The sequence below is a fragment of the Pelecanus crispus genome, chromosome 1 (assembly GCF_030463565.1).
Source record: "Pelecanus crispus isolate bPelCri1 chromosome 1, bPelCri1.pri, whole genome shotgun sequence".
Taxonomy (NCBI): domain Eukaryota; kingdom Metazoa; phylum Chordata; class Aves; order Pelecaniformes; family Pelecanidae; genus Pelecanus; species Pelecanus crispus.
In genome coordinates this window covers 65,737,054-65,757,136 of record NC_134643.1, presented here as the reverse complement: position 1 = coordinate 65,757,136, position 20,083 = coordinate 65,737,054, and the positions used below count along the sequence as shown (strand labels likewise).

Here is a 20,083-nt window from a genome sequence, read left to right as displayed (position 1 = left end):
AAAATAAAATGTTTACATTTTATCATGGTTTTTTGAGTGTAGTCCGTATTAGTTCTTTCATTTTAATTCTACTTGGCATGTTGCCCCACTTAATTTTACAGGTTGGCCTGAACTTCTCATAGATGTACATAGTTATTACCTATCTGTGTGCTGTGTCTCCACTTTCTTCAGGTTGAGAAGAGTTGGAAAGTCATTTCTGGAGTTGGGTCAGGATTTCATTCCAAATGCTAATAGAAATGTAGAGCTTGTTCTCTCTTCTAGCTGAGCTAGATTGCTTATATACTATTCACCAACAAAGTTTTCCACAGTACGAAAAAGGTTTTGAAAACCTCTTACGTAGCATTCTGTAAAGCATCATGAAAAGTGGGTTTTGGTACTTGAGGGTCAAAATGTTTACATCAGTTTGGGGAGATAAATTGGAACTTGTTTTAATTAATTTTGTTTTATATTTGACCTCTAGGTTCCAGCAAGATGTGGAGTGACAGTCCGAGACAGCCTAAAGAAAGCTCTGATGATGAGAGGTCTTATTCCAGAATGCTGTGCTGTTTACAGAATACAAGATGGGTATGGTTTGTGTGTGGCTTTTGCTCTTAGAATCTCCTCTTGGAGTTACCTGGTATAGCCGATGCTATCCAACATCATGGAAGTTGTTTTCAAAGTTCAGAACGATACGATACTTTGTACTAAAACAATTTGCGCCTTCAAGACGTCCAAAGAGAGTGGCAAACTCTTAGAAATTTAATCACTTCAAGAACAGCATAATAGAGTAATATGAGCTTATAGACTGCTGGCAAAATGCTTATTAATCAAACTCATGCTAACCAAACAAGTATTAAATAGGTTTTGTTAACTTTTTGGTTTTATTTGACTTGGTTATAATGTATTCTTAACTGAAGGTAGAGTTCCTGTGGGGGAAAAAAAATTGAGTTTCCAGCCCTAAAAAGTTTGTAGATTATCTTACTGCACAAAATTAGCCATCTCTTTGGAACTCTTATGGAACCAGGTACTTTCACAAGCACTTTATTTGATTAAAAAGGTATCTGTCACCTTGGAACCAAGGAATCAGCCACTGCTGGAGCTGATTGAAAAAGTGCATTTCTTTCATGCAGTTTGTCCAGGGAAGGTGTTCTTTCCTTGGTATGTGCTGAGCTTAATGTCTTGCCTTTAAAGTTTCCTGCAGTTAGAGACTGGGTAGCAAACCCTGACAGCTCAACTTTCTACTTGATCTCGCATCTTCAGCAGGAGACCTGCAAGGGCTTGTGCACTGGTGCTAATGCAAGGCTTATTTACACTTCAGAGAGAAGAAGCCAATTGGCTGGGACACTGACATTTCCTGGCTCACGGGAGAGGAGTTGCATGTGGAAGTCTTGGAGAATGTGCCACTCACGACACACAATTTTGTATGTACTGTTTTTTATGAAATGTTGAGTAGGGTTAAAACAACTTTGTACTTTCAGATACAAATTAACAACTTTGAATAGTATTTCGTATCTGTGGGATGTGGTGGGGGTTGGGAAAGAAGTTTTTAATTAAGCGAATTAGATAGAATTGTAATTGAAGTAAGTGATGTTAGATCACCCTTAAAACTTTCACATTTGGATGGAATACACCCTCTAAAATCTGTAAATGTGGGGGGTTTAAATCAGCACTGCATTGCAGAGCTGTAATAATAATCTACTATTTTTGTATTGCTGTATCTATAAAATGTATTCTGGGCCTCCCTGCTGGCTCTGCAGCAGCAATTAACTAATGAACTAACTATTCCCAGAGTGGTGCTGACATCATCAGTGATGCTAGTGCACAAATATGTTTTGACCTGATAAGGCACCAAGTAAATGGAAGCTGCTAAACAGAATCCATCTAAACGGTTCCAGCTACATACGAATCCTGGAAATAATGTTTCTCACATTGAGAAGACAGACATTTTATTTAAATGAAACACCAAAATTCTATTTGCAAGCTGTTTAGACTATTTTACTCTAACAAGCTAGTTTGGCTATGGCTAGTTAGATGAAAGTCTAGTAGGCTTAACATTTTTTTTTGTATCCTTCTGAAATTCTGATTATTACATGTAGTAACACAACTAGAATGTATTTTTATGCCAAGTATTGCTAAATTTGAAAATGAAACTAAATCATTTTTTTCCCACCTATAATATGGGGATAATATATGTTCACCCTTTTGCGATTTTAAATGCTTCTGAGTTTCAGTAGTCAAAATTATAGCTATATATGTAACCATACATAGAAGCCATTTATATAAGCTGGATGTGTATTTCCAGTCCTCTGAGTGTTGGGTAGAAATGTCATTTGGCTCCTGGAAAAATTAGAAGATGAGATAATCTTTCAGCAGCTTTTGTTTTCATAGGTTGTATCCAATTAAATTCTGAGGTTTGTCTCTAGCATGATAATAGTGCGTTGCTTTGCTTCAGATTTGTTGCTGTTTTTCTTACTGCTAATGAAGTGAAGCATTAATTCCCATAAATAGTTGAAAGAAAATTTTAATGCATGAAGACTATTTCAAAACTGAGACAATCCTCTATGTAAATCTGTTTGATATATAAAACTGTAGCTCTGGCATCAAAAAAGAGGCTTGTAAGTGTATTTGAGGGAGGTAAAAGCAAATAGCCTATCTAAGACTTACAGAAGGACTCTATTTAATTATGATTATTTTTGACAATGTAGGTACGAAAAACATTCTTCACATTAGCATTCTGCGACTTTTGTCGAAAGCTGCTTTTCCAGGGATTCCGGTGCCAGACATGTGGCTACAAATTTCACCAGCGCTGTAGTACAGAAGTGCCACTGATGTGCGTTAATTATGACCAACTTGAGTAAGTAATCACAATTGGTTTTCAAGTTGAGCCTTTTATTAAGCTTACAGCTGTCAGTGATTTCTTACGTTAAATCTGCAATTCAGGAAGTCAGAGGAGGTGTCTGGAAAAAAATATAAGAGTTCAACTGTTCTTGTGAGACTGCATAGTTCATGTTCTCTCTGTGCTAGCTCAGACAAACAGTTCATATATTTTTTTTTTTTTTGCTGGACTATGAAATGCTTTCTTTGAAGCATGAATGGGGTGGCTGAGCACTTGACTGTATCAGACAGACTTCTCATTGTTTACAGTTGTTAATCAAAACTGGTTCTTTATTATGTGATGGCTAGGGCTCTTAAATGTTTAGATGTGGGTTTAGATGCGGGTTTATTCTCTTCAACCTGAAAAAAAATGTTAAGAGACACTAGTTTAATACGGTGAAATTGCAGTTGGTTTTACAGTGATTGGAAATAAATCCATTAGTGAGTTTGATGTCTAGGTAAGAAGCATAAAAGAGAATGTCCCAAACAGTCATGTGTTCTTGAATTTAATTATTTATCTATTTGTGTAAGTCTTTGATGTAGGTTAAGGATCTGGTGTAAAGTGGCTCTGTGTTCTATTTGATTGGTTTCAGTGGAGGCGATTAAGTCTTTTAAAATAGACTTTCATATAAGGAATCATTTAAAATGCTAGTTTTTCCCCCAAGAATAAATTTTAATTTCTGCTTATGTTGGTATTTGTAACTGTGTCCTTGAGCACTTCTGGAGTTTATGCTCAGGGCTTATGGATAACATAGTTCTATCCATTTGTTTTTTGGCATAGCATCAGTGCAAACATTCAAATAAGTTCATGTACTCAACATATAGGTATAAGTTGTGCATTCTTGAGGAACCAGATGTTTGCAATTTCAACTAAAAGATTAAAAAATTACTTTCCTCAAAGGTATGTTTAAGGCATGATCTTTTGATCCTTTGTCAAGTAATTAATATTTTTAACAAATCTTGCAGATTAATGTGTTAGTCTTCATTTTAAAATTTAGAATTTGATCGGTGAGGGTCTGTTTGGTTTGGTCCCTGTCATCCTCCCCTCCTCCTCCTTCCCCCCCCCCCCCCCCCTGCCCCCCGCCAGTCTTTGGGTGTTATATTGTGAAGCTTCTGGGTTTTGCACAAGTTAGGTTGTTTTTGTTTTGTTCTTGCCTCACAGTTTGCTGTTTGTCTCCAAGTTCTTTGAACATCACCCCATGCCGCAGGAGGAGGCCTCCTTAGGAGAGACCACCCCAGCATCTGGATCGTACCCCTCAGTGCCCCCCTCAGATTCTGTTGGGTATGACCTTATTCCTGCTGTTTAATAACATAACATTTCAGTACTGTATACTTAGAAACACTCAAAATACTGCTTTGCAACTCTCTCTACATTTTTGTAATCTGGCTTGTCATGCAAATATATCCACTTATGCTTAACTTCAAAGAAGTGAATGTTTTCATTCACGTGAATGATATAAATTCGTAATGAACATAAGTTAAATGTGTGCATAAGAATCTGTAGAACTGGGGCCTTACCTGTTAAACTGGTTTCTTCTGCATGGTAGATTAGACCTGGTCTAAACTGGAAAGATTTTATACTTAAACCTAAAACAAACCAAAACTGTATCCTCCCAAATTCTTTTAGTTTGTGTTATCAAACTACAGTTTATTTACCTTGAAGTGTCATACCTCTGTTTCAGAATAAGCCACACCACTATAAGATTGGCGTGAACAGATGCCAATTCCAGGTTCATAACACTGCTTTAGTAGCTTTTCCACATACAAATTGCTTTAGTGTCCTCAAGACCAGCTGTCTTCCTCCTGTTTAGATGTTGGGATATATCAATAGCATCTGTTTGCTGCAGATCCAGGTTTTGTAAAATTAGTCTTCTAAAACTGACCACAGCCTCCATCCCCTGTATTTCCAACAAAGATTCTGGACTCTCTCTCTGTGAAGAGATAAGGATCATATTTAGATTATGTTCCCAGTAGCTAAGTGATTACTGACACCACCGAGCACTAGAGTGTTGAACAAATCTCCAGGAAAGAGTTAACTCAAGGATGTGTATCCAAGTCAAGAAGCCTGATGCAGATTTATTAAGAATAGTAAATACAAAAGCCTTCAGAAAAACATTCCTAGGACACGTGTGCTGCGTGGAGATGAACTGAATTTGGCAGAGAGGCTCTCGGAGTAGTGAGTGTTGTGCTCAAACTAAAGCAGAAACACAGCTGGAAGCTACGCAGGCACCTATGGACTCTAACTAGAAGAGAAATACCCTGGACGGCCAAGACTATTTCATGAAAGATCAAGTATGATGCCTCCCAGGAAAATAGAATGACAGTCCTGCAGAGGGAACCTCATTTGGTAAGTACAAAGAGAGATGATGTTCTGATTTGTACTATTTTGTGCAGTTTCAAGTAAATTTGGAAGTGCCTCTTCCAGGTAGTGGATGTTGCCTTTATATCCTGTGCATGTTAGTGCAGCAGGTTGTGGACAAGGCTGCTGCTGTGGTTCTCTAAGCTAAGCAGGCTCTGCCTTTCTCATGGTACAGCTGAAATTATAACCAGGCTAGAACTATTAATCTGTGAAGAAGCTTGTTCATACCAACTGTGTTAAACGCCTGCGGATGCCAAAGGCACTATATAGCCCCAATCCCAATACTGGTATATGCTAAATTTTCCTACTTTTCAATTGCCTCTGCCTCACATTTGTGCTTTCTTACCAGTTTATGAGGATACAACAGGACAGGTTACCTTAATTGATACATGCACTACTTCAGGCAGTCTTAGTTTTGTGAAGTAAAAACTGAAAGGAAAAACTGAGACCAAAGCTGGTTAATGCCTTAAGGTTTTTAACTTCAGATATATAAAAATGTTAACATTTAAATATACTTGCCGGTTGAGGTTAAGGAGGTTTTCCTAAGTGTTGCATCTGTAAATGTTTGTAGTTGCAGAACCTGTGAAAGGTTTCTAGGTTTCTGCTTTTTGCTTTTTTGCCTTGCTGTACACTTCATTGTTAAACAAAAAAAAAAGGCATATGTTTTGCCTTCAAAATTCTGTTTATTTTGAAAATGGTTTATGATTATCAGCTGGCATTCATAAGTAGTATGCATGTTACAAAGTCATGCAATTTTTCCCAAGCATCTGTGTGTGTAGTATTTCCTTTCCAGAAGCAGCTTGGACGCTATTGTATGAGGATATAGCACTGGCTATACCTTTCTCCAGTTATCCTTTTTCCTTTCTTTAATAACACTTCTCTGCTTTTTTAAATACATAATTGTGGAAATATTAATTTCTCTGAATTTTTTTAGAGTGAAAAAAAATTGCTGGCCTTTTCTAAAAAAAAATATACTTACCCATGGTTTTGTTAAAGTGTACTGCTACAGTATGGGACAACAGTTCAGCTGGAATAAAAAGTGTGACCTTTGAAGCTATCTTGTGTGGGAAGAGAGTAAAGGGTTGAAATTTGGGAGTTGAGCAATGAGATTGAAAATATGAGGAACTAGCACTTTATTAACACTTACTAGTTTAATGATTGTTCCTTTGATTTCTCTGTTCTCCTAGCATCTTGCATGGCACAGCCCACAGAGGAAGGGATGTTACTAATCGTTTGGTAAACCTGAGGAAAGAGAAGGCAAACATCCTTCTTCATCTTCAGCCTTCAGTGAAGGGATTCCAGCATCAGGCAAAGTGCCCAAAGAAAGGAAGAGTTTGTGTTGCAAGACAAGCTCCAGAGCAAAGGCGTGTGTGACATGCTGAGAAATTGTCAAGGGGTCAAATGGAGAAGTTGGAAAGAGAAAGGGACATAAAGGAAAAGACCATTGGACATGATGCAAAAGCTGCTAAACATGCTGGAGAACTTTGTTTCACTTTGCTCATGTGTAACACCCTAAAGCAATCCAGTCCTGTAAACTTTCATTCTTCCAACTGTAAGCCATAGGCAGTCCCTCCAGACATTCCACCCCAAGATAAGGGAGCACGTATGGTCCCACTTGCACATTTCTGAACCCCTTACAAAAATGTGTCCAGCCTCCACCTTGGGTCTTTTGTCCCATTTTAGTTCTTTCAGTTTGCACTATCCTGTTGTGCCAAAGCAGTCATTTTAGTTGTAATCTGCACTTAACTGGAAAGAATTATTAAAAGTGTAGGTCTCCCTAATAATAGCCATTTGTAATAAAATTAAAGTACGCAAACTGTATATAATACATTGTATTCATTTCATTCATTGCACTATTATAAAGTTTCTTTTGTATCTTTGCTCGTAAAATATGAGCACAGAATTTCTGTGAACCCAGTTCCCTGGCTATTACAGATACATGAAAAGGGGAGAGATTAGCTATTCAAAATATTCCAAAGTTGTCTTTTTCAACTTTCATCTATTCTCTCAGATGTTGCGATGTTGGGCAAAACTCAGCAAACTCATGAGGCAGATATTATGGCAGGGTGCGTAGCCTGTGGAGTTGGGTGATAAGGGGGTGCATGGTCAGACTTGAATAGCACAGAGGCAGGTTGGACTCGATAGAAACTGAGTGTCTGCTTTGCTTGAGGCAGAACACTGCTAGTAAGCAGGCTGGCAACATCTTGGCTCTTTGAAAAACAACATTTCCCAACATGCTTAATCTTCTAAATTTGAAGAAGAAAGAGGGACTGTCCAGTGCACCATTCTTGGAAGCTTGCCAGTCCCTGCCTTAGAGCAGGCTCCAGCCTGTGATTAAATACCTCTGCTTTCCTTTCTGTCTTCCAAATGTTCACTGATCATTCTGCCTCAGCTGAAGATATTTAAATGTCTACAAAAGCTTCTGAAAAGCCAAGGAAACAAAGCCACAGTCTTACAATATTGTATTTAGTACTACAAAACCATTTAGATCGCCATGTGTTTAAGTGAGCAAAAGCTTTGTGTTTTATTGTATAAAACAGCGATGAACTTTTCCCCTAAAAATTCTGGCATCAGACCTTTTCCAGACAACTCCACGTAAATATTAGCAGACTTCCTACAATATCCAACTTGATATGCATTCTTGCTGAGCAGAAAAGGCCTGGTATCAGAATCATTAGAAGAACAATCTTTAGTCTATATGATAGGTGAGGGAAACCTCTTGCTCCCCAAAACTTTATTTGCAAAAACATGCTAGTGAACTGAAACCTGGTTGGAAGGACTAAGGACAGCTGTGTGGGTTCTCTTGATAGCCCCTGGTATATGAAGCTATCAGAAACTTTAGGAAGGCATTGCTAAGCTTGGATCTGGGCCCAAAGGCCAGTATAAATACACACCATTGTGATAATCCTGGCAGTTGTTTTTCACCTACAAGCCAACACGGTTGAAAACAGGTTACAATGGTATGGAAAAATGTGCTAATCCGTATGAAGTTGACTGTTACAGATCCATCCCATGATGCTTTTAGACTGACTTCACAGGATGCTGTAAGAGTGATCTTCTCTACCTTGTAGTTAAAAATTTGTACTGCTATCCTTTTCTCCAAATCAACATTTGATTTAGGGTTATTGACTATTTCCAGGCTGCAGAGGTGGGGAAAGAAAAAAAATTACTTTGTTTTCTGGGAATATCTATGGAATACCATAATAATTAAATTAGAACGTTTGGCCTCCAAAATTTACAGTTTACCTGCTTGCTAGTGTAGCTGAAATACCATTGTATCCCAGATTCTCAGCAGTCCTTAGAAACTGCTTGAAAATGGAAGAGCACTGTGTTCTTCATTAACAACAGTAACAAAAAACAAAGCCAATCATACTCTGGTGTAAATAACAAAAAAAAAAAAAGCCTTGGTACGCATTTTAGCTTGCGGTAGGTTTGGCTTGGGTATGAGCATGCAGTCTACCAGGTGAATAGTGTGTACTACACTGAGCGCTGTGGCTAAGCTGAGATGCACTTGTTCAGGCTTGGAAGGGGAGAAGAAAAATCTCAGTTCAGCAGAGATGCTGTCATTTTAAAAGGGAAGTGGCACACACCCTATAACTGAAGCTAGGTGAATGTGAATTTTCAGTTTAAGTATTTGCCTAACTACAGCAAAATGAAAATCCAAGTAAAAATTTTGAAGCCCGAACAAACCTCTTTTAAGAAAAAATCTTTCCTGAGTAGACCAGCTCTTAAATATATGAAATACCACATTGGTGAGTTAAAGGAAATTGAGGAAAATCTGTATTAAAATTTTATTTCTTATTTGTAAAGAGAACTAACTTGTATCATTGCAAGTTCTAAGATCCGGTGGAGGTACTGTATATGATTTTATAAAATTATTTGTTTATATATAACATAGCACATGTGGGCACTTTTTTGAGTTACCTTCCTTTTTCCTGTGGACCCAGTTTTGTGGAGTAGTAAATCTGTGGACAAATTGGCACGTGCTGTGATTGACAAAGAGTAAAAATCTACATCTGTCTGCAATTACTCTTGTCTTCTGACAAAACCTCTTTCTGTTTTGTCTTGACAAAAAGGGAGGGAACAATGTGCTTATCCCACATACATGGTCCAAGGAAGAAGCATGTTCTGTCATACTACCAGGAAAGGTTATAACATATTAAATCGAGATTTGACAACTTTATCAGCTTGTTGCCTGGGAAGCTGAGAATTGTTTGTTAAAGGAATGTCCACATCTAAGAGGCTGGAAGAAAGTGTGCAAGACGAGGATGTATAACCTCTAATGTGTCAAAATGTTGACCTTCTTATTTGTAGAAGGTCTCCTCTAGCTAGCAGCTTGGCTGCTAACTGCTCACAAAGGCCACAGGAGCAACAGAAGCTTGGATCTTGGTATTTAAACTGCTGCTCCTTTAAGCCCCAGCCTGCTATACATGTCTGCCACAGTAAACAGTTCTTTGCAGCAGTTGTGTTCTGGTCCTCTTGGTGGTGGATTTATTTTTTTGTTGTTAGCTTGTTTGTTTGTTTTGGCAATATGTTTGCTGGCAGTGTTTGCTGGCACTATGTTTGCATAGCCTACAGAACTAGTTTTGTAACTTGCCTGGAACAGGAGTCACCATTTTCCAAATGATGGTGGCTGGTCCTTTTTGCTCCAGTGCCCCTTCTACCATCCTGGAGCAATTAAAATTTAGGAATGCTACAAGAATGGGCTTTTGGTAGCTAAGAGGATTGCTGCATTCTTTGTGGTGCCATGTTTTCTGTAGATCAAGATCTTGATGCAGATCAAGATATAGCTTTTGCCACACAGGGGCTGGTGGTAATCTCTTCTGAGCTTGTGATCCCAGTAGGCCATCTTGGTTAGCAAACCACTTGTGGCTTTCTCTTCACTAATTACCTTTCTCAAGCAAAATTCCCATTTAGCAAAAATAACCTACCTTTTTGTAAGTGTCCCAAGGACACCCATTAACGAAATCCTGATTGTATAGATGGAGCACATGGCTAATTGCTTATGAGATTCCTGTCTCTGGATTCTTTGGTGTTGAAAGCCCAGAGATCCTCCCAATAATAGTTTAGAGACTCCAAAAAAGAGAGTTCTTTATCAACCTATAATTGTTTTCTAAAGATCTGAACTTCCCCCAGTTAGAATTTAATGAGTAGAAAAAGCTATTCAAATTGTTTTCAAACATGGTATGATGTAGCATGGTATCTGTGCTAGCAACGTGATGGGCATGATGACCTGTGACCAGAAATACAGAAGTATTTGCAGATTCCCTTAGCAGATGACCATTTATGACTCAAAGGAGGATGTAATTGAAACAATATTTCTGCAATTTGGTTTTCTCTCCCTTGGCTTACCAATGATCACAGAAAATCTGATTGCTTCTGTTCTTGTGTGGCAGAGCTCAAATGCTGTTTCACAGTCACTCCTAGTGCAATGATCTGATGTTTGTTGTTACACATTTCCCTTAATTTCAGTATTACTGAGAACTTTCAGGAAGTTTAAGCAGAAATTAGCCGTCCCAACAATGACCATACTGGTCTGGCTGAGACACTTTTTAGGCTTTTCTCCTGAAATCTTTCTGTGCAGCATCTGACATGCTTACCTTAACATGAAAATACAGTGCCTTAGAATGTCAACCAAGTCCTGCATTTGTATCTGTGCAGCGTTCCATCTCCTGATGTGGGTTCTAGTTGCATGGTTTCCTTACAAAAACGTTCAGGAGTTCAAAACTTCCTCATCTACAATAGAAAAGATTCTACCCAGAGGCACTTGTTAGCAATGAATGAAAACTTTAGCTTATGTACATGTACATCAACTGCATTTAAAAAATGTTTCTGAAATTCTGAGCATCTTCTGAAATGCTGGGCTGTTCAAGGCCCTTTCTCAGAGACTTGTCTATTAGCAGTTCCAGTTCGTTGCTTCCCATATCTTCCCCATATTTTTATTCTGTCACATGACAATAGGTAACTGTTTTTTAAAAAGGTTAAGCAGGGTTAAAACCCCTACCTATTCTTCCCCTGCCCCAGTTCCCAAACATAATCTTAAGTTATTTTATTACAAGACTTACTAGACTGTTGTTTGAATTAATTCGCAAGTGCTCTATTTTGCCATTCTCAATTGTAAGACTGTTGCCCAGGAAGGAAAAGGTGACAGGTACTTAGGATACAGATAGCACTGAGTTCTGGGATCAGTGCCAAACTGTCTAAACTCTTCAATGAAAGGTAGGGTAATAGTCTTTAGAGGAGATCCGTTTGTGAAAAAAAGTCAAGAGATTCTGTTGAAAATGTTAGTTGCCCCTAAAGATCTTTGGAGAGGCCAAGGAACATTTGCTTACAGGAGGCAGCAACGGGACCTGTTGCTGCTATGTGCTGCTATATGGTTTATTTCTGAAGCTTCTCCCTGTGGGCATTGCCTTTGCAGGCATGGTAACTAACCCATGAGTAACTGAATGGCTGGAGGACTTGACTCCTCTCTTAGGAGTTGTGTTTTCTTTAAGGTCTAAAAACCTTGCTATCAGATATCATGTATATTTTAGCATAAAGTTTTCTTTGACAAAGATGGCAAATGTTCCTCCTTGACCTTTTGCCTTATATCCATTAAACTGAATCATTAGACTTAACAGTGACTGACCTTGACTTGAGTAAGAGATAAATGCCAATTTATTGTACTTTAACAAAATAAATGGATAACCAAAGAAGTGACATTCTGCCTTCTTACAAGCAAAAAAGCAAGTGTTTAGATGTTTTGTCTTTCAAATGTCTTTTTTTTATGATTCATGATACCATAAATTAAAGACTTTATCTACATTTATGACTGGCAGCATTTGTATTTCTTCAGAAAACTTGTCTGTATAGTCTGAACACTTATCTTTCAAGTCAAATCTATTGCATTGCCTAACTGTAGCACTGTAAATAACGTTTGAAACGTTGCACTATTCAAAGTTATTTCTTAAAGGTTGAGGTTAAGAGGTGATAAGTTTATTTTTAGTATCAATAATTCATATTACGTTGGCCATAATATTAATCGATTATATTAAGTGACCAGTATGTAATTTTCAGTCTTCACTGAACAATAATCTCATCCATGCAATTTGTTTTGTGACATCTTCTGACTGTAATGTTGATGTGAGATGTTAAGCGTTTTTAGTTCTCAATGGGTTGCCATTAAAAAGAGTGTGTTGCATTAATTCTGAAGTGAGGAAGCCGCAGAGTATCTTGCTATCTGCCGTGCATGTTGGGCTACATGAATTTTTCAGATCAGGATTTATTATTACTAGTTCGGTATGGTATGTTAGGGGGTTTTGTTTTGTTTTAACTCAGAACACTTCACAGCCATGTAATTAGGTAGTTTGTGCAGCAGAGAGTTGTTGCAATTGATCATAGGGGAGTAGAGATTGTTCATTATAAATTGTTTTTATGCAGGCCTTTAGATCAGTTTTTTTAATGTATGTATTATTATAGTTGAAAAGGACTTACCACACCCACTATGCAGTATTTGAAGCCATTTGTAGACCTAAATCCTCTTTTTCCTTGACTTTGTTTCTCAGACCATCAGTTCTCCCTAGTCCTTCTCCTTCAAAATCCATTCCAATCCCACAGCCCCTCCGACCAGCAGATGAAGACCATCGGAATCAATTTGGGCAACGTGACCGATCCTCTTCAGCTCCCAATGTTCACATCAATACAATCGAGCCAGTCAATATTGATGTAAGTATTAATAACATTTGGATCAGGAATAGTAGATTTGATGTTTCCCTTATGAATATCAGTGCATTAAATTTATCATGTGTATGCACGAGTGTTGTGTTTCTAAGCTAATCCTTGGTGGTCTGTCAGAATCTTCATAGATCCCATGTAAGCCATTTTTGCTGTTGAGAGCTGTAAAAACGCAAATAACCCATTCTCCAAAAGTAGAAACTGCCTTTTGACAGTCCTGTCCTTTCATTTTCAAAGAGACATTCTACCACAAACTGCTGCTCTTTTTTTTTTTTTTTTTTCATTAGTTGCAAGGCTCATGCTGCTAGCTGTACCACAGTGTTAAGAATATGGAAGCCAGTAACCACTCTTGCAAACCATTATATGTTAAGCATATTTCTTTATATGCAAGATAGGGATTTTTAGTATCTGTAATTCAAGTAATATTTCTGGCATTGAAGAAAATTAAATTATTGCAGTAAGCTGAGTTCAGATTTACTGCATGTTCCTTAGGATTTGAAGAGCCCAGTACATACTGTTCTGAGCATTCTTTTGGAGTGTTCAGAAACTGCTGCGCTTAACTTGTTTTCCACATTTTTGAAATTTTCAGATTCTGAATTGTAAATAATAATAATAATGGCTGATATTACGTACAAGGCCAGCTAGGACCTTTCAAAATGTTGGTCACAACAACCTCTTTCTAATTTTGCTAACGTATACGGCTTATATTTTACCCTTAAGTCTACTCTCTAGAAATTAATCATTTGTCAGGTGAGCAGTCTTGAAGTCTGCCTGGACACTGAGGCACAAAATCTGTTTTGCATGTGAGCCAAGTGAGAGGTGAAATGTTAGCTGAGTATTAAGAGTGTGCTGCATTGACATTTGCATATGGTATACGGCAGTGGTGCAGCTGAGAGGCAGGACCAGGGCTTTTGGCAGCAGTGCAGGCATATAAAGGAATAAAATAACCGTGTAACAAAAAAAAAAAAAAACAAACCAAAACAAATCACCACAACTTGATGATGAAAATGGACATAGAGAGGGAAATTGCTGGAATTATCTAATTTTCTTATGTTTAGAAAACGCTTAGTGTAGTTTGCTTTTAGTCTGGATGTGTTGTAAAAGAGACTCTCAGTTCACAGTGGATCGCAGTTAGTCATTTCTGAGAAGTACAGAGTGCGCCTGGCTATGCAAATGAGGTGCTTTGTTACAAGAAAAAATGAAGCAGAACTCATTTGACTGATGTACCTCAGTACGGGAAACTGGTATACCAGCTTCTGATATGACAGTTCAAATAATTTGTGCCACAAACATCGTAACTAGAATGTTTGGTTCGATATGTCTCCATGCATTTTGGCCAACTGTATGTTTAAATCAATATTTTCATGTCAGCATCTATTTTCGGAGGTGTGTATTTCACTTTACTACTGAGAGATGCTGTTTTAAAGTGACTAATTTTGAAAAGTTTAGTAGTTGTTATAAACAGTTCTTTGGAGCTGCTGCTCTTAGTAAGCCAGGGTAGGAAACTGTTTATTTCATGGACAATATATGAGGCTTAGGATTCTCAATTTGATCAATCTCAATTGATTCTGGAATGTAAATGACAATACCTAAATTAAACACAATTTTTTTTTTTATTTATAGGACTTGATTAGAGACCAGGGTTTAAGAGGAGAGGGAGGTAAGTAGTGTTTAACTAGCTACTGTGCTATATTTAATTGCACAACTGCTCTGTCCCTTCCCTTTGTTCTACTTCCTTCTACAAAACACAGGCACAAAGAAAAATATGACTAGAACAAAAAATTAATTTGCATTTGCTTGTCCATGAACTTAATATTTGTCTGACAAAGGTTTGAGTCATTTGCTGGTCATTCTGGGAGTGGGGGAGACAGAAGGAGAAAAAGTTTTGAAGTGGTACCTAGGTTTTTAGTTTTAAAATTATCTTGCACCATCACTTTTTTGCTCTCACACACTCATTCACTCACGTGGCTGCACACAGATATGCTACAACTTCCCAAATATCTCTCAAAGATTTTTATGCCTGTTGTTACCTTTCCGCCCATGGAAACAATGGGGGTTTTCATTGAAAACCATCAACATGGTCGATGGACCTTCCATACGAACTGCTACATCCTAAAGCAGCATGAAATACTCCGGTTCTTCTCCCCCTCTACCCCTGCTGAAGATGCTGCTTTGCTGTACTGCATGCCTGTGCTACTCTTGGAACCAGGTTATTAGGACCTTACACTAAAGCCAGGTCTTTTTATGTTTCCTTCAGTAACACACAGCCCTAATTCATGGTTAAGTCAGAACTAGTGCCAGGAGATTTATTTTTCTTCACATGTTGTGCATGGGCCTGTTAAGTCACTTCTCCCACTGGCTGTCAAGGTCCTGAGAGGGTTTCTTATGTGCTGTATTTATTCCTATGAATATAATAATAATAATACAGAAATAACAGAAACAAATAGTAAGTAGGGCAGGCATATGACAGTTTTTCCAACTCCAAATCATTAACACAGTCGTCTCCTACTAATTATAACTTGCTTCAGCCATAACTAAAGTCTGAATTACCTTAGTGCACTCTATCCTGATCTCTGAGGTTTTGTACTGTGGGCTGTCACTGACTTTGTTTCTCCCAGCCAAATCTGGTAGTTGGTAGGATGGTACCTACCTACTGCGTGTGTTTGATGGAGCTGTTTTTTCTTACGCATTCAAAAGAATGCTTTTTAAAAAGAAACTTCCTTTAATCCTGCAAGCCTACTGATTTAAAGTTGCTAGTTTTAGCTATTTTTGTATGTGTTGATAGGTGTGGCTCTCCACAGTTTTGCCCATTTTGTCCAGCATTTAAATGTTGTGCTATCATGTTGGTTTTAACTTTTGATCATAAACTGTCTGCTTGGCATCTGAAAACAATTGGCTATTCCCAGTCCTGAAACAGTGTTATTAGTAATTGACTTTTTTTTTTTTCCTTCAAAGTACAGAAGCAATCTATGAATAGGAGTCAAAGCATCCTAGCTATTTCCCATGACTTCTTTCATTTCTTCTATGTGTCTGTCTTTCTGTCTCTGCCTGCCCGTCTCTTTCTCTCTAACAGCCCCTTTGAACCAGCTGATGCGCTGTCTTCGGAAATACCAATCCCGGACTCCCAGTCCCCTCCTTCATTCTGTCCCCAGTGAAATAGTGTTTGATTTTGAGCCTGGCCCAGTGTTCAGAGGTAGTTGGGCTCTTCTTTCTTGTTTTCACCCAAACAAAATAAGTAAAACCACAGATGCTGTTTGTGCCTCACCCTCACACCGTGTGTATGTAAGTGTGTGAGTTTATCAAAACACCTCTGTTTTTTGCTTGGCCTGGCTGGAATGCTTTGAATGTGCTTTTCACACATACTCACTTTCACCTTTACACGCTTGAAAATGACTATGAATAAAGTCTGACTTAAATCTTCAAAAGCAAGGAATTTCATAGTTGAGGCTTTTATGTGGACCTTAAAATTTTTCTAAACAAAGGTCCTTGGATTGCACTGCAGTGATTTTAAAGACAAAGTGATATCCTTAACTTAGAATTTCCTTGACTGTTCAGTTTAAGTCAGTTCAGTGCTTCAACAGTTTTCTGTATTTAATATTCTTTGTTTTGAAAAGTAATCTAGGAAATCAAATGCGAATTACAAACATTTCCATTGATATCTTGCTAGGTCTCAGGCTTTTCAAGTAATGTGTCATGTCAACTTTCAACAAATACTTCATTTTGAATATGTGCTATTGATACCACATTGGGTCCCTAGATGGTTTACCATGTAGTTTTCATATAGTTAGTAAATTCCCGGTGAAACAGTGTTTGTTTGTGCCCTGTACCATGTAAAATAAGACTCTTCCGTTTTCATGTCATTGATTCTGGGGGTGATTCAGGCCTAAAGCTGTCAATGGATCTGTTGTATTGCACAAAATCCCAAAAAACTCTGTGGGATTTCATATGCTGGAGAAACCAACTGTTGAGTAATAGCATGAAATGTGAATATTTGTGTCTATAGTATACATGTAGAAATGGGTAGTTAGTGCATGTAGTGTGGTTTTCAAATGCTACCTTCTTGGCTGTTTCAAAGACTTTTGTTTCAGAATATATCAAGAGCAGTTCACCTTATGTACTTGTAAAGTTCTTCCAGAAGTCTTTGTAAGAAGACAGGTGTTCCCAACAAGCAAACTGGCTACAGAATGGAATACGTTACGTACAGCTTCAGAGTCCAAGCTAATGACTTAAGTCGAACATTATCTGAAGTATTCTGCTCTAATAACTTGGAAAACAGGCCATCTGGTATTATTATGAACAGATTAACTATAATGTTCTACCATGTGCTGTAAGCGTTTTTGGTGAAGGGTGAATATTGTGCTAGTGCTTCTATACCATGGTATTAAAATTTAACTAGGAGACTTTAGTTATCTCTAAAGAAAACGCATTGTAGTAGAGCTTTGCTATTACAGAGAAAGTCTGTAACCCAGTAAACTTCTGGAAAATTGCTCGTGTTCTGGGAATATCATACAATTAATTCTGTATATGTGTGACTTCAGACAAATAATATAATAAATATATGACAGTATAGTGACCATAACATGAATATGAACAAAAGTCCATCCTTCAGGTCACTGGCTTCCAGTTGCTTGTACATGTAGTTAGGATGCCCAATATGCATCATTATTGTTGCCTTAGCCTGCGGGACAAAGTTTATGGATGCTGCGTCCCATTTTTGATGCATTGGTATGTCATTATTTTTTGCTTCCACTTCTAAATGTATGGATTTTAGCTCAGTGAAGACAGGCAGTGATGGATATATATATAGTCTGATAAATTAGCACGCGCTGAGTGACTGAACTCGAGCAACAGTTTTAAAAGTCACCAAGTCAATTTTTTAACTCAAGTTGTCATTAGGAGACACTTTTTTGGTAAGAAGGGGGCTTCTGAAGGAATATGAGGAGGAGTATTGTCTTCTACCACTTCCCAGAAGACTGATGTGAGAGAAAGCATTGGAATGTTGGAGGTCTTGTACAATGACATACATTGTTTAGCAGAGCAGCATGAATTTAATTAACAGTTGACCCTATTTTATGTCCTTTGCATTGGGAGGGTCAGCATAACCTTGTTACGGATAATTATGGTGTATTTTAAAAAGCAGTGTCTAGTTGAAGTGCTCTATTTGTAAAGACCCATTGGGGATCTGAAACACGGCTCAGTTAGTGACATTTTCCTGCATAGATTTGTTTAGATAACATACAGGCTACGGATGTACTGTTCGGTTTGTATTTAATAGAATATGCTTCAAATAGCTAACTAAAGTACTTGTTCTTTCTTAATCCCTTCTGCAGTCTAATATTTACTTTTAAATAAGAGCTCTCTGCTAACAGATAGCTTTAAAACAGCCAAATGGTTTTCAGGTGGCACTTGGAGACTCAACTAGAAAACATCTCAATTTTTTGCATTTAGTTTGATTCCAAAGTACAGTATTTCAGCTATTTATTGGGTCCCTAAAAGGTTAGCTACAAGAAATCTGAGAGGTAGCTGCTGCTAACTAAAATGCTACTACTTTTCTTCTCAAAGAAACTGGTGGAATTAAAAAAAAAATTTTTTTTTTTTCTTTCTATTTAAAGAGACATTGTCCTTCTGATAATTCATGAACAAGAGACTGGGGACTATCTGGTATACAGGGATGTTTGCTATAGACTTGTCTCTTCCTGAAATCTAAGACTTGAGCACTAATCTAATATTAGGACAACATTCCTAGTATATGTTTGTTCCCCCTTAACATTTACATTGATGTTTGGAGATACTGCATCTTAAACACAATTCTTGCACCTAGTATCAATACGTTCTTGTAAGCTGGCTTCTTACAGATAAAATTATCCTGTTTCTGAAATTTAGGTTCAACTGCAGGTTTGTCTGCAACACCTCCCGCCTCTTTGCCTGGGTCACTCACCAATGTGAAAGCATTACAGAAATCACCAGGACCCCAGCGGGAAAGGAAATCATCCTCATCCTCAGAAGACAGAAATAGAATGGTAAGGGAAAGATCAGCTATTTCATTCATAGTATGGTATATTCATAGGATAGAAATACTACACAACCGTGTTCCTCTTCCTTTTCTTTCATCAAAGCCTTCTGAATTATTTTGAAGATGAATATGGTAATGATCAAGGACTTTAAATGAATAAATAATGAAATATTGAAATTGTGGGACTGATACATAAATCATTTCAATAATTGACTATACTCGCTTTTACTCCATTGCACCCAAATGTCTTGGTGTGCTTCATATTGTAATGCCAGTTTCCCTTCAAATAACAGCTTAGCTTTTCCCACTTCTCTAGTGATTCTCAAATGTAACAATACATAAAAATGTCTGCATTTTTTTTTAATTCATAATTTAGTATTATGATTGAATAAGAACTGAAAAATAAATGAGACTTTCTTTTTGGTAAGAGTTTCTTAATATTTACTGGGTTTAACGCTGCCAGAAACCTGTGGCAAATATTTCATGCCAGGAAATAATTTAGTATACCTGTGTGCTGAGGTTTTGTGTATGGTTGGCTTGAAAAGTCAAATGCAGTATCTGAAAAAGAAAGTTCTTTTAGGACTTTAATGATAGGAAATGCTGATACCAAATCTTTAACAAAGGAGCCGTTTTCACAGACATTAATGCACTTGCTTTCTTCCTTTTTATTGTTTATGCATATATCTATATAAAGAAAACCCTTGGTCGACGGGATTCAAGTGATGATTGGGAGATACCAGATGGACAGATCACAGTTGGACAAAGGATAGGATCTGGATCATTTGGAACAGTCTATAAAGGGAAGTGGCATGGTATGTGGCTGTTGTGGCAAACAGTTATTTTTAAGCAAGTAATGTTTCCTGCTGGGGGTCTCAGTACAAGAGAGGCATGGACATACCAGGGAGAGAGCACTGAAGGGCCATAAAGATTATTTTTACATTAGTAAGTAGTGTGGTAAATGGGTGATGTTAGAACTTCAAACTGTTCAGAAACTCAACTCTTGCATGTTCTTCAGAATGAAGTAATTATTAGGGTAAAGATGAAACATAGTTACTATAGAAAGGCTGAAGTGCCCACCTTGATGAATAAGGATTTCAAATGTGTATTTGAAAAGCTTTGACTTGGCTAGGATTTCTCAGAGTAAA

At 37.6% G+C, this 20,083-nt stretch overlaps 1 protein-coding gene across 2 annotated transcripts in view; it reads left to right on the top strand.

Moving 5' to 3' along the window:
- Window positions 1-20,083, top strand: part of BRAF (B-Raf proto-oncogene, serine/threonine kinase) — a 78,654-nt gene that overhangs the window by 42,325 nt on the left and 16,246 nt on the right. The window contains exons 4-12 of one of the 2 annotated variants that reach the window (XM_075705860.1): window positions 461-564; window positions 1,298-1,400; window positions 2,685-2,833; window positions 4,016-4,135; window positions 12,757-12,916; window positions 14,549-14,585; window positions 15,999-16,118; window positions 18,809-18,945; window positions 19,633-19,750. In XM_075705860.1, the coding sequence (XP_075561975.1) occupies window positions 461-564; window positions 1,298-1,400; window positions 2,685-2,833; window positions 4,016-4,135; window positions 12,757-12,916; window positions 14,549-14,585; window positions 15,999-16,118; window positions 18,809-18,945; window positions 19,633-19,750 (1,048 nt within the window). The remainder of the gene's footprint in view (window positions 1-460; window positions 565-1,297; window positions 1,401-2,684; window positions 2,834-4,015; window positions 4,136-12,756; window positions 12,917-14,548; window positions 14,586-15,998; window positions 16,119-18,808; window positions 18,946-19,632; window positions 19,751-20,083) is intronic. The other variant, XM_075705868.1, reaches the window with a different exon arrangement.